This window comes from Bubalus bubalis, chromosome 5, assembly GCF_019923935.1.
Source record: "Bubalus bubalis isolate 160015118507 breed Murrah chromosome 5, NDDB_SH_1, whole genome shotgun sequence".
Taxonomy (NCBI): Eukaryota; Metazoa; Chordata; class Mammalia; order Artiodactyla; family Bovidae; genus Bubalus; species Bubalus bubalis.
Genome location: NC_059161.1, coordinates 30,280,032 through 30,293,050, shown reverse-complemented (window position 1 = coordinate 30,293,050; position 13,019 = coordinate 30,280,032). Strand labels below are relative to the sequence as shown.

The 13,019-nt window shown below is 45.3% G+C and overlaps 1 protein-coding gene across 4 annotated transcripts in view; it reads left to right on the top strand.

The window, feature by feature from the left end:
- CFAP74 (cilia and flagella associated protein 74) overlaps positions 1–13,019 on the top strand; it is a 91,790-nt gene that overhangs the window by 51,442 nt on the left and 27,329 nt on the right. For all 4 annotated transcript variants that reach the window (XM_044942870.1, XM_006044664.3, XM_044942871.1 and 1 more), the window contains 4 exons: positions 7,347–7,511; positions 8,833–8,995; positions 10,123–10,199; positions 10,703–10,825. In XM_044942870.1, the coding sequence (XP_044798805.1) occupies positions 7,347–7,511; positions 8,833–8,995; positions 10,123–10,199; positions 10,703–10,825 (528 nt within the window). The remainder of the gene's footprint in view (positions 1–7,346; positions 7,512–8,832; positions 8,996–10,122; positions 10,200–10,702; positions 10,826–13,019) is intronic.

Sequence of the window (13,019 nt, the reverse complement as noted above, 5' to 3'; positions counted from 1 at the left end):
CACAGCCCAGGGGTATTCCATACGCTCACAGCGCTCTGAGCCCTCACCACCGTCTATCTCAGAGTATTCATCTTGCAAAACTAGAGCTCTCCTTATTAAATGCTCGCTCCCCACCCTCCCCCAGCCCCTGGCACCCTCCATCCTCCTTTCTGTCTCTGTGAACCTGATGACTTTAAGTACCTTATGTAAGTGGGATCACAGGGCACGTCTCCTCTTATGAACAGCTTCTTTCACGGAGTGCAGTGCCCTCCAGGTCAGTCCCTGCTGCAGTCTGTGTCAGAGCTTCTGAGGCTCAGTGCTGCGGGGGCTCTGCCCCTGGCCTTTTGCTATTTGTTTTCATGCCCTGTAAGTTCTTTTGTCCCTCATCTCCTGCAGCGCTGTCATCTTTATGTTTAACTGACCTTACGTTGTGAAATGCTCAAATTCCTTTTTCATCCCCTTCTGTGTATCTTCCTTGTGGTGGGATTACATTTAGCATCCTAAAGTCACAACTATCCTATCTGGGTTTGTATCAGTCTGACATTAACAGCTCATGAAAGCTCCACTCCTTTATAGCGTTGTCCCACTCGGTTCAGTTGTTGATGTCACAAAATTACTTGTACTACTTGCGTGTCCAGTAACATAAACAGAAATTGGTAGATACATCAGCTTCTTAGTTCTACAGAAAACAAAATGTGGAGTTATAAACCAAAGGTACAATAACACCAGCTTTTAGGCTAAAAAATGCTTTTTAAAAGACTATGTTAGCATCTTAAATCATGTAGGAAACTAAAATTGCTGTTACAAACCATCATGACTTTGACACCAGCACTGTGTGTCTTCCTTTCCAGAGCCTGGGGTTACTCTCTGGGGTCCTTTCCTCTCGCCTGCGCGACTAGCTGGGGCACTTCCTGCAGGCAGAACTCCTGCAGCTCTTGTCCATCTGGGCCTGTCTTTTGAAGGACAGTTTTTTTGTTGTTGTTGTTGTTTTTAATGATTTTATTTATTTAATTATCTTTGCCTATGCTGGGTCTTCGTTGCTCTGCAGGCTTTTTTCCTCTAGTTACAGTAAATGGGGGCTACTGTTGGTTGTGACGCTCAGGCTTATTTTTGTGGCGGTTTCTCTTGTTGTGGAGCGTGGGCTCTAGGAGTGCACGCTTCAGTGGTTGTGGCACGTGGGCTCAGCAGTTGCAGCTCTAGAGCACCGGCTCCATAGTCGTGGTGCATGGGCTGAGTTCCTCCGTGGCATGTGGGATCTTCCTGGACCAGGCATTGAACCCTTGTCTCCTGCATTGACAGGCGATTCTTTACAACTGAGCCACCAGGGAAGCCCCTGAAGGACACTCTTGAAAATTTAGGATTCTCGACTGACATTTTTCTTCCTGGAGCAGATCGGCTCCTGGCCCTCTCTCCTCCAAGGTGTTTGTTGAGAAATCTGCCCTGATCTTACTGAGGCTCCCTTGTGTGTGACACATCATTTCTCTCCTCCTCCTTTCAAGGTTCTCACTTTTTCTCTGGCCTTTAACGGTCTGATTACAAGGTGTCTCAGCACGAGTCTCTTTGAGTTCATCCTCCTCGGAGGTTATTGAACTTCTTGGGTGTTTGTAATCATGTCTTTCATTGAAGGTGGGGAGCTTTCAACCACTTTTTTTTTAATTTTTTTAATTGAAGGATAATTGCCTTTCAGAATCTTGTGGTTTTTCTGTCATACATCAACAAGAGTCAGCCATAGGTACACCCATGTCCTCTCCTTCCCGAACCTCCCTCCCATCTGGCCCCATCCCACCCTTCAGCCTGTCACAGAGCCCCTGTTTTAGTTCCCTGAGTCACACAGCAAGTTCCCATTGGCTATCTATTTTACATATGGTATTGTAAATTTCATATGTCTGTTTCTCCATTGCTGTCCTGAAAATAAATTCATCAGTACCATCTTTTTAGATTCCATATGTATGTGTCAGTATATGATATTTATATTTCTCTTTCTGACTCACTTCACTCTGGCTCTGGGTCTGTCCACCTCATTAGAACTGACTCAAATGCGTTCCTTTTTATGGCTGAGTAGCATCACATTGTATATATGGAATACCACAGCTGCTTTATCCATTCATCTGTCACTGGACATCTAGGTTGCTTCCATGTTCTAGCTATTGTAAATAGTGCTGCAGTGAACATTGGGATACATGTGTCTTTTTCAATTTTGGTTTCCTCAGGGTATATGCCTAGGAGTGGGATTGCTGGGTCATATGGTGGTTTTATTCCTAGTTTTTTAAGGAATCTCCATACCGTCTTCCATAGTGGCTGTATCGATTTACATTCCTACCAACAGTGCAAGAGGATTCGTTTTTCTCCACACCCTCTCCAGCATTTATTGTTTGCAGACTTTTTGATGATGGCCATTCTCACCAGTGTGGAGTGATATCTCATTGTAGTTTTGATTTGCGTTTCTCTCATAATAAGCAATGTTAAGCATCTTTTCATGTGTTTGTTAGCCACCTGTATGTCTTCTTTGAAGAAATGTCTGTTTAGGTCTTTTTCCCACTTTTTGATTGGATTGTTTGTTTTTCTGGTATTGAGTTGTATGAGTTGCTTGTATATTTTGGAAACTAATCCTTTTTCAGTTGTTTCATTTGCTGTTACCTTCTCCCATTCTGAGGGTTGTCTTTTCACCTTGCTTTTAGTTTTCTTTGCTGTGCAAAAGCTTTTAAGTTTAATCAGGCCCCACTTGTTTACCTTTGTTTTTATTTCCATTAATCTAGGAGGTGGGTCATAGAGGATCTTGCTTTGATTTGTGTCAGCAAGTGTTCTGCCTATGTTTTCCTCTAAGAGTTTTATAGTTTCTGGTCTTACATTTAGGTCTTTAATCCATTTTGAGTTTATCTTTGTGTGTGGTGTTAGGAAATGTCCTAATTTCATTGTTTTACATGTAGCTGTCCAGTTTCCCCAGCACCACTTATTGAAGAGGCTGTCTTTGCCCCATTGTATATTCTTGCCTCCTTTGTCAAAAATAAGGCACCCATAGGTGCATGGGTTTATTTCTGAGCTTTCTATCTTGTTCCATTGGTCTATATTTCTGTTTTTGTGCCAGTACCATACTGTCTTGATGACTGTAGCTTTGTAGTATAATCTGAAGTCAGGAAGGTTGATTCCTCCAGCTCCATTCTTCTTTCTCAAGACTGCCTTGGCTATTCAGGATCTTTTGTGTTTCCATATGAATTGTGAAAATTTTTGTTCTAGTTCTGTGAAAAATGCCATTGGTAATTTGATAGGGATCACATTGAATCTGTAGATTGCATCTGGTAGTATAGTCATTTTCACAATATTGATTCTTCCTACCCAGGAACTTGGACTATCTCTCCATCTGTTGATGTCATCTTTGATTTCCTTCATCAGTGTCTTATACTTTTCCATATACAGTTCTTTTGTCTCCTTAGGTAGGTTTATTCCTAGAAATTTTATTCTTTTTGTTGCAGTGGTGAATGGGATTGATTCCTCAAGTTCTCTTTCTGATTTTTCATTGTTAGTGTATAGGAATACAAGTGATTTCTGTGTATTGACCTTGTATTCTGTGACTTTGCTGAATTCACTAGTAATTTTCTTATAGTTTCTTTTGGGTTTTCTATGTATAGTATCATGTCATCTGCAAACAATGAGAGTTTTACTTCTTCATTTCTGATCTGGATTCTTTTTATTTCTTTTTCTTCTCTAATTGTCATAGCTAGAACTTCCAAAACTATGTTGAATAATAGTGGTGAGAGTGGACACCCTTGTCTTGTTCCTGATCTTGGAGGGAATGCTTTTAGTTTTTTACCATTGGAAATAATGTTTGCTTTGGGCTTATCATATATGGCCTTTACTACGTTGAGGTTCCTTCTATGCCCATTTTTTGAAGCGTTTTTTACCATAAATGGGTGCTGAATTTTGTCAAAGGCTTTTTCTGCATCTATTGAGATGATCATATGGTTTATATATTTCAGTTTGTTAATATGGTGTATTGCATTGATTGATTTGTGTATATTGAAGAATCCTTGCATCCCTGGAATAAACCTGACTTGATCATGGTGTATGAGCTTTTTAGCATGTTGTCAAATTATGTTTGCTAAAATTTTGTTGGGGATTTTTGCATCTATATTCATCAGTAATATTTGCCTATAATTTTCTTTTTTTGTGTTGTCTTTGCCTGGTTTTGGTATCAGGGTGATGGGGGCCTCATAGAATGAGTTTGGAAGTGTTCCATGCTCTGCAGTTTTTTGGAAGAGTTTCAGAAAAATAGACATTAGCTCTTCTCTAAATGTTTTACAGATGTCCCCTGTGAAGTCATCTGGTCCTGTGCTTTTGTTTTTGGGGAGATTTTTAATCACTGTTTGGATTTCAGTGTTTGTAATTGGGTTGTTCATAATTTCTATTTCTTCCTGGTTCAGTCTTGGGAGGTTGAACTTTTCTAATGATCTGTGCATTTCTTCTAGGTTGTCCATTTTGTTAGTATACAGTTGCTCATAATATTCTTTTATGATCCTTTGTATTCTGTGTTATATGTTTTAACCTCTCCTTTTTCATTTCTAATTTTGTTGATTTGACTTTTCTCCCTCTTTTTTCTTGATGAGTCTGGCTAGTGGTTTGTCAATTTTGTTTATCTTCTCAAAGAACCAGATTTTAGTTTTATTAATCTTTGCTAGTATTTCCTTCATTTCTTTTTCCTTTATTTCTGCTCTGAAATTTATGATTTATTTCCTTCTGCTGACATTGGAGAAGGCGATGGCACCCTGCTCCAGTACTCTTCCTGGAAAATCCCATGGACGGAGGAGCCTGATGGGCTGTAGTCCATGGGGTTGCGAAGAGTCGGACACGACTGGGCGACTTCACTTTCACTTTTCAATTTCATGCATTGGAGAAGGAAATGGCAAGACACTCCAGTGTTCTTGCCTGGAGAATCCCAGGGACGGGGAGCCTGGTGGGCTACCGTCTATGGAGTCGTACAGAGTCGGACACGACTGAAGTGACTTAGCAGCAGCAGCAGCTGACATTGGGGTTTTTTGTTCTTCTTTTTCCAGCTGCTATAGATGTAGAGTTAGGTTGTCTATTTGATGCTTTTCTTGTTTCTTGAGGTAGGATCGTACTGCTGTAAACTTCCCTCTTAGAGCTGCTTTTGCTGAATCCCATAGATTTTGGGTCCTTGTGTTTTCATTGTCATTTGTTTCTAGGAATCTTGATTTCCCTTCTTATTTCTTCAGTAACCTCTTTGTTATTTAGTAATGTATTGTTTAATCTCCATGAGTTTGTTTTTTGCAGTTTTTTTTTTCCTGTAGTTAATATCTAGTCTTACAGAATTGTGATCAGAGAAAATACTTGGTAACAATTTCAGTTTTCTTAAATTCACTGAGTCTTGATTTGTGGCCCAAGATGTGGTCTATCCTGGTTCCATGTGCACTTGAGAGTGTATTCTTCTGCATTTGGATGGAAAGTCCTGAATATATCAATTAGGTCCTCTTGAACTAATGTTTCATTTGAGGTTTGTGTTTCCTTATTGATTCTCTGTTTTGATGATCTGTCCTTTGGTGTAAGTGGGATGTTAAAGTCCCCCACTATTATTGTGTTACTGTCGATTGCCCCTCATTTTCGGCCATTGTTTTTTTTTAAATATTCCCGCAGCCCTTTTCTGTCCTCCTCCTGGGACCCTGCGATGCACATTTTGATCATCAGGTCAGGGCCTTGTCAGGAAATGTTTTATTGCGGAACCAGTCTTCTTACTAGTTATAGGTCTATTCAAATTGTCTTATTTCTTTGTGGTTTAGTGTTGGAAGGTTTTTGTGTTTCTAGGAATTCTGGGTTATCCAGTTTGTTGGTACAAGGGTAGTACTTTCTTGAAATGAAAGAGAAAGTCGCTCAGTCATGTCTGACTCTTTGCGACCCCATAGACTGTACAGTCCATGGAATTCTCCAGGCCAGAATACTGGAGTGAGTAGCCTTTCCCTTCTCGAGGGGATCTTCCCAACCCAGGGATCAAACCCAGGGATGAAACCCAGGTGTCCCGCATTGCAGGTGGATTCTTGCCAGCTGAGCCATAAGGGAAGCCCATGTACTTTCTCAGAATTCTTTTTACTTCTGCAGAATCAGTATTAATGTCCCCATTTTCATTTCTGATTTTACTACTTTGAGTCTTTATTTTCTTAGTCCATGTAGGCAAAAGTTTGTCAATTTTGTTGATCTTTTTGAATAACCAACTTTTGGTTTCATTAATTTTCTCTATTATTTTTCTATTCTCTACTTTATCTCTGCGCTGATCCTTATTTTATTTTGTCTGCTAGTTTTGGAGTTTTGTTTGTTCTTTTCCTAATTTCTTGAGTTGTAAACATAAATTGTTTATTTTAGATCTGTATTATTTATTAATGTCAGTTTTTATAGCTATAAATTTCCCCTTCAATGACCCTTCCACTGCATCCCATGAGTTTTGGTGTATTGTGTTTTTGTTTTCATTCATCTCTAGTTATTTTATAATTTCCCTTGTGATTTCTTCTTTGATTTTTTGCTTAATTTCCATAATTTTGTGAATTTTCTTGTTTTCTTTATGTTTTTGATTTTTAGCTTTATCCTGTTGTGGTCAGAGAAGATACTTTGTATGATATCTCTCTTTTAAAGTCTGTTGAGTCTTTTGTGGCCTAACTTATGGTCAGTCCTGGAAAATGTCTTGTGTGCACCTGACAAAAACATATGTGTTGTTGTTGGGTGAAGTGTTCTGTATGCATCTGTTAGATCACATGATTTATTGTGCTGCTTAAGTTCTGTATTTCCTTACTTATCTTCTCTCTGGTTGTTCTGTTCATTATGAGAAGAGTATTATAGAGCTATATTTCTCCTTCAATTTCCTCAGTTCTTGCTTCATGTACTTTTGGTAGTCTGCCAGATGCATAAGTGATTATAATTGTTATCTCTTCTTGCTATGGTGAATCTTTTATTAATATACAACCATTGAATTTTTTTAGCCTTTTCCAGAATGCTATATAGTTGGAATTGTACAGTTTGAAAACTTTTCAAACAGACTTCTTTCACTTATGTAGCTATACACATCTAAGGTTCCTCCATGTTTTTTTATGGCTTGATAGCTCATTTCTTTTTAGCTGGCTTGATTTTTTAAAAATTGGACTCAGGTGCTCCCCAATGTCATGATCAATACACAAGTTTATGATTTCTGGCATGTGAATTGTGTTCGTGGACAGTGCAGAGACCTTTCCTCTCCCCCATGGAGCCAGATGCAGACCTTATCCATGAGTGTGCGGATGGGGTCAGAGCTCCATGTCCCCTCGGCTATGGGGTGGCAAGTGGGAGAGGAGACCTGCTGTGGTCATCCTGGCTCACTCGAGGTCTTCTGACAGCTGTCTCTCGACAAGGAGCTCATCGACTTTGGCAGCTACACAGTGGGTGAGACTGCAATCCGGACCATCACGCTGACCAACACTGGGGGCTTGGGCACCAAGTTCAGATTTCTTCTGGCATCAGAGACTTGTGAGATGGACACCTCCCAGTCGGTCCTAAAATTAGTGAGTGTGCCGCTGCTCCTGGTCAATGCTGTGGCTGCTCAGCCGAGGGCAGCACGTGGTATCTCCTGCCCCAAGATACAGTCCCATGAGTGTGAAGTGGGCCATGAGTCAAAGGATCCTGTTGATGTGAGCAGGACGAGGAGGGGTGGCAGGACAGCCTCCAGTCCATCTGGAAGTGCTCAAACTCTGTAGGGAGCACACCTTGGCGGCAGGACACTGTCCCCTGTCACGTGTGTTGGCAAGGCAGTGGACAAGCATTCTCAGAGTGGGGGCATCCCAGACCCCTCAGGCTGAAAAGCTCAGCAAACCCTGCCCCGCACCCACATCTCTCTCAAAAGTATGAGGGAGGCCCTGGTCCTCTCATGGGAAGGCTGTGCACGTGCTGCCAAGGAAACAGAAACAGGAGGGACCCCATCCACGGAGACAACTTCCAAAACAGCCAGTGGACAGGGAAGGGGTGTGGTGGTCATTTTGGGGGTGAGAACAAAGAGAGAAAGTTTGCCTCAAAATACATGTCTAAGTTAGTTGAAACTTTCCTATAAGAAGCACTTAGTCTGTTTTCTCTGCTGCATTAAGGGGTTTCAGCAAAGGTCCTGGGAGGGTCTCCCCTGGAGAGGGAGAGGGCAGAGGTACCCTGAACAGCAACATGGGCCAGCTGCTGCAACAGAGGTTGGGACTGGGGTGTGAACCCAGAGCATGGGTTGATGAGGGAAGAGAGGGTGCAGGAGCCAGGCTTATGGAGGGAGGACAAGCGGCCGGGCCCTCAGGCTCTCCACGGGCACTGGCTCTGTGTCTCAGTGGGCATCTGAGCAGCTGGACGGCAGCTCCACCAGGACAATACCCTGCAGGTCCCCCATGGACCCTGAGTCACACACAGCAGGCACTCAGTCAGTCTGTTCCTGAGCCCAGGGGAGAGGCCTGCGGGTCAGTGGCCTCTTGGAAAGGAGCAGAGATGAAGCCAGCCTGCTCTCAGCCTGCAGGGGTCTGGGCCAAAGCCAGGAGAGCTCTGGGCTGGAGCCTGGGGGGTGCCCAAGCTCACGGTAGAGAGCAACAGGTGTCCTGGAGGAACTCGGCCCCATGCCTGTGTGCAGTCTCTAGGAGGGGGCTGAGGAGGAAACCACCTGCGTTAGAGGAGGCCTTGAGCCCCAGGCAAACTCAGCACAGGTCAATGGAGAGCTGCCAAGGGGGTCATGCAGGAGCCCATGGTCCCCAGCCCAGATCATGGCCGGGTTCTCAGCGTGGCACCTCAGGGATGGTGGATCTGGATAGCTAATGGGAAAGGCAAATGGACTGCACTAAAGGTATCATGTTCTCTTTTCAGAGTAGTACCTTCACGTATGAAGACAAAAGTTTGTATGACAAATTCACGACCAGTTTTTCTGAGCATCAGATGGAGGGCAATGAGTCATCTCCTACAGATGTACCAAGCCAGAAGGAGTCTGGAAAGCTGGACGTGAAGGAGCAGGAGGAGGGGCACCCCATCGGTGAGCTGGGCCCATGGCCTGCACTCAGCATACAGCCCTGGGCTCCTTGGCACAGGTTCCCTGAGTCCCAGCCATGTGATGGGCAGTGAGGCAGCACTCAGCATGCAGCCCTGGGCCCCTCAGCACACCCCGAGTCCCAGCCGTGTGATAGGCAGAGGGCCTACGTGTTGGGTCAGAGGGCCCCAGAGGACAGATTCCAGGAGCCACTTAGAGCATGTCCACACAGACAAGGCCAAACAACTGTGAAAACAGGCTGGAGGGGGTACTGTGTTACCTTTCCAGGACTTGGCAGCCCCCCTCCCCCTACCACCCCAGCCTGGCCCCCCATCCTCCCCCCGACCCCACCCGGCCCAGCCCTCACACAGCTTTCTACCATTTTCTCCTCTTAATACAAACCTCTCGAGTCCACTTTCAGCTCCTCCTGCCTTGAAGCAAAGCCTCAGATGGTCCACTTCTCAGCTTCCCCACGTTTCTCTGCTGTCCTTTCTCAGACATGCTGCTCTTAGGCCATTTTGAGCAACTCAGGACCTTCTCCCACCTAGGCCTCCCACTCCAGAAGCCACAGTGACCACTGTCTGAGTCCACCCAAGAAACTCCAGGCCTGGGACCACACATGGCATTGAAGTTGGGGGTCCCTGAGTTCCCAAGGCCCCCATGCAGGAGATGGCCATGGGAGCTGTGAGAGTGGAAACACATCCATGTGAACCTGGGGCCACAGTGACAGCCTCTTGTGCCAACGAGCCAGGCTGTCTACCTGCACTGACCCTACAGCCCTGTGACCCCTGTCCTGGCACAGAAGGGTCAGGACACCCTGCCCAGGCCTGGGGCACAACCCCACTCCACTCTGGTCCTCCTGTGCCACCAAGTGGTCCTTCTTTGCAGACCTGGGTCGGGGGGAGGGTGGGGGCCCTGCCTGGGTCAGGGTGCCCCCTGTGAGGGCCCTCGCCAGCCCTGGGGACAGGTGGGAGGGCGGCACATGATATTGTCAGGATGAGGTATCTGTTCAGGAGGGCTGGGGTGGCCTCCACAGACTCCAGGACAGCACCTGGTCTGGGAGAGGAAGGGGCCCTGGTGCCCCAGCTCTCCTGGCCTGGCCAGCCTCACCTGTGAACCCCCTTCTCTTCCAGAATCAGAGGGCGTGACCTTGACCACCATCATGACTATACCTCCCAATGAGGAACAGATGGAGTTCTCGCTGGGAGAGGTCAGCAAGGCCTGCCTTTCTCCAGCCCTGGGGTGGCCTGTCCATCTGACCAGAGCTGGATGAGACTAATCTGGTCACCGGACCTGCAGCTTCTGGGCGATTAGCTATCTCAGCCCGTATCTGGCCACCCCATCCCTGACTGGGCTAGGTCAGACCCAGAGCCAAAGAGGCATGCCTGGGTGCCCCTGTTGAGCACAGAGGAGACTTCCGTGTGGGGCCTCACTAGCCAGAATGGCAGGGGTGGGGGTGGGGTCCATGTGTGTGTGCACGTGTGTCCATGTGGTACATGTGTGTGTGTCCATGTGTGTGTGTGTCCACATGTGTGCATGTGTGTGCATCCATGTGTGGTCATGTGTGTGTGCAAGGCCCGGGTCATCAGGAGAGCAAGTGTACACATGGCTGCCGCCACCTCCCACCACACAGTGATTGGTCATGGTGAGGCCATAGGAGGTACCCGTCCAGAATGTGAAGGCTGACCAGCCTTCCGCCTCTCTTCCCTGCAGACAACAGAGGGGGACATAGGCCCCTTCAGCTCCATCAAGGTGCCCGTCATCTTCACCCCGATTGTCCCGGGAACGGTCCAGAACAGTTTCAAGGTTGTGTTTAAGAATCAGCAGTGCCCAACTGTGAGTACCATGCTGCTCCCCAGGCATGGGGTCCTGCCCTCCACCTTCCATCCACCCAACCACGTGGGGCCTGTATTACAGAAAAACCAAAGGAACTTTCTGGCCAACCCTATATTTTGAATATTAATCTCTTATCAGTCATATCATTTGCAAACATTTTCTCCTATTCAGTAGGTTGTCTTTTCAGGTTGTTGTTGTTGTTGTTGTTGTCTTTTCAGTTTTGTCAATGGTTTCCTTTCCTGTGCAAAAGCTTTTATGTTTCATTAAGTCCCATTTGTTTGTTTTTGCTTTTGTTTCCTTTGCCTTCGGACACAAATCCAAAAAAATATTGCTGCAATTTATGTCAAAGAGTGTCCTGCCTATGTTTTCTTCTAGAAGTTTAATGGTTTCTGGTCTTATATTTAGGAATTTAGTCCATTTTGAGTTTATTTTTGATGTGGTGTTAGAGAATGTTCTAATTGCACTCTTTACTTGTAGCTGTCTAGTTTTCCCACCACCATTTATTAAAGAGACTGTCTTTTCTCCATTGTATGTTCTTTTCTCCTTTGTCATAAATTAGGTAACCATAGGTACATGGGTTTATTTCTGGGCTCTCTATCCTGTTCCATTGGTCTGTGTGCCTGTTTTTTGCACCAGTGCCATGCAGTTTTGATGACTGTAGCTTTGCAGTATAGTCCGGAGTCAGAAAGGGTGAATCCTCCAGCTCCGTTCCTCTCTTTCAAGGTGCTTTGGCATCCCTCCATGTTCCTTCCGCATGTCCACCTTCCCTGTGACCCAACCTTTGACAAGTTCTCCTTACATGCCTCACAGAGGGCTCTGTACAACTGCCTTATTGTTTGATGCATGAGGGTTTGTGGTTGTTTTCTTATAGTAAATTATGCCTTCCGCCAGAACCAAACAGACCTCTTCCCCCTTGCTGCTCAGACATCTCTAACAACAGCTGCTCCCATGATAATGATAGAGCTACCCTGCTCTCCTCTGCTTCCCCTTAGCCTCATTTCCCTGTGTCCCCTCCCATAGTCATCCTTTTTTTGCTCTGTATGTCTTTTAAGGAGCCAGGTTTTGTCTATGGATCCAACTAATGCTGTCTGCCTTTATGGGGACACTCCAGTGTGTTCACAGCATAATACTGACACACTTAATCTCCAAAATATACAAGCAGCTCATGCAGCTCAGTACCAGAAAAATGAACAACCCAATCAAAAAGTGGGCAAAAGAGCTAAACAGACATTTCTCAAAAAATTGAAAGCATTACCTCTAAAATCAGGAACAAGACAAGAGTGCCCACTCTCACCACTGTTACTACAAATGACAAAGAATTAATCTCCAAAACATTGACACACTTTGTTTTACTTCTTCCATTAGTTGTATTGACTATTCATTTTATGATATTATTTCCTCACTTTCAATTTTCTTGTTTTGGTTGGTTTAATCAAGTTGCTACTTATTCCTTTTCTTCCTGTTATTTGGAAATTCTACTTTCCATTCCATGAACAGTCCCCTCCACTTTCAGCCCCCAAATCCCACATGACCTTCCACTTCTTAAATGGAAGAGGAAAACCCTCCAGGACAGACTGTGCCCAGCAGGACACTCGGCCAGCACTTTCTTATGACCGAAATACAGTGTGACATTGTGTCCCTCTTACTGACCCTCTTTCTTGGCCTTCAGTGTCTCCATTTCACTTAAGTTTCACTGAATTATTAGAATCTCCTCTGAACCTACTGCCACTGCTTTAGGAGTTCTGACCTGACACCATGGTCCATGTTTCCGGGCAGGTGATCTCTTTCCAGCTGTGACCAGTTGATGCATCTGTACTCACTGCACTGTCCTCTCCTCACCGCTTCGGAAGTCTCTGCTCTGCCATGATTCCTATTCAGCGGCCAGAGATTTGCGACAAGACACTCATTTGTTTGAACAGAAACCCCAAGGAATGGGCCATGCCCTACAGTACCCCATAGTGTTCCACCATACTCACACTGCCCCCTGTCAGTAGTACCAATTGGAGTTCCACAGAGCCTCAGAGAACCCTACAGGACCCCATGGAGCCCCCTGGTACCCTACAGGACCCCACAGAGCCCCTGCTCTGTGACGGGAAGGAACACGGGCCAGTGCTGGGTAACCAATCACTCAAGAGAGGACAGCCTGGCTGGGGCTGTGGCTTTGAATCAAGCATGTGCCAGCCCATGGGGGCCC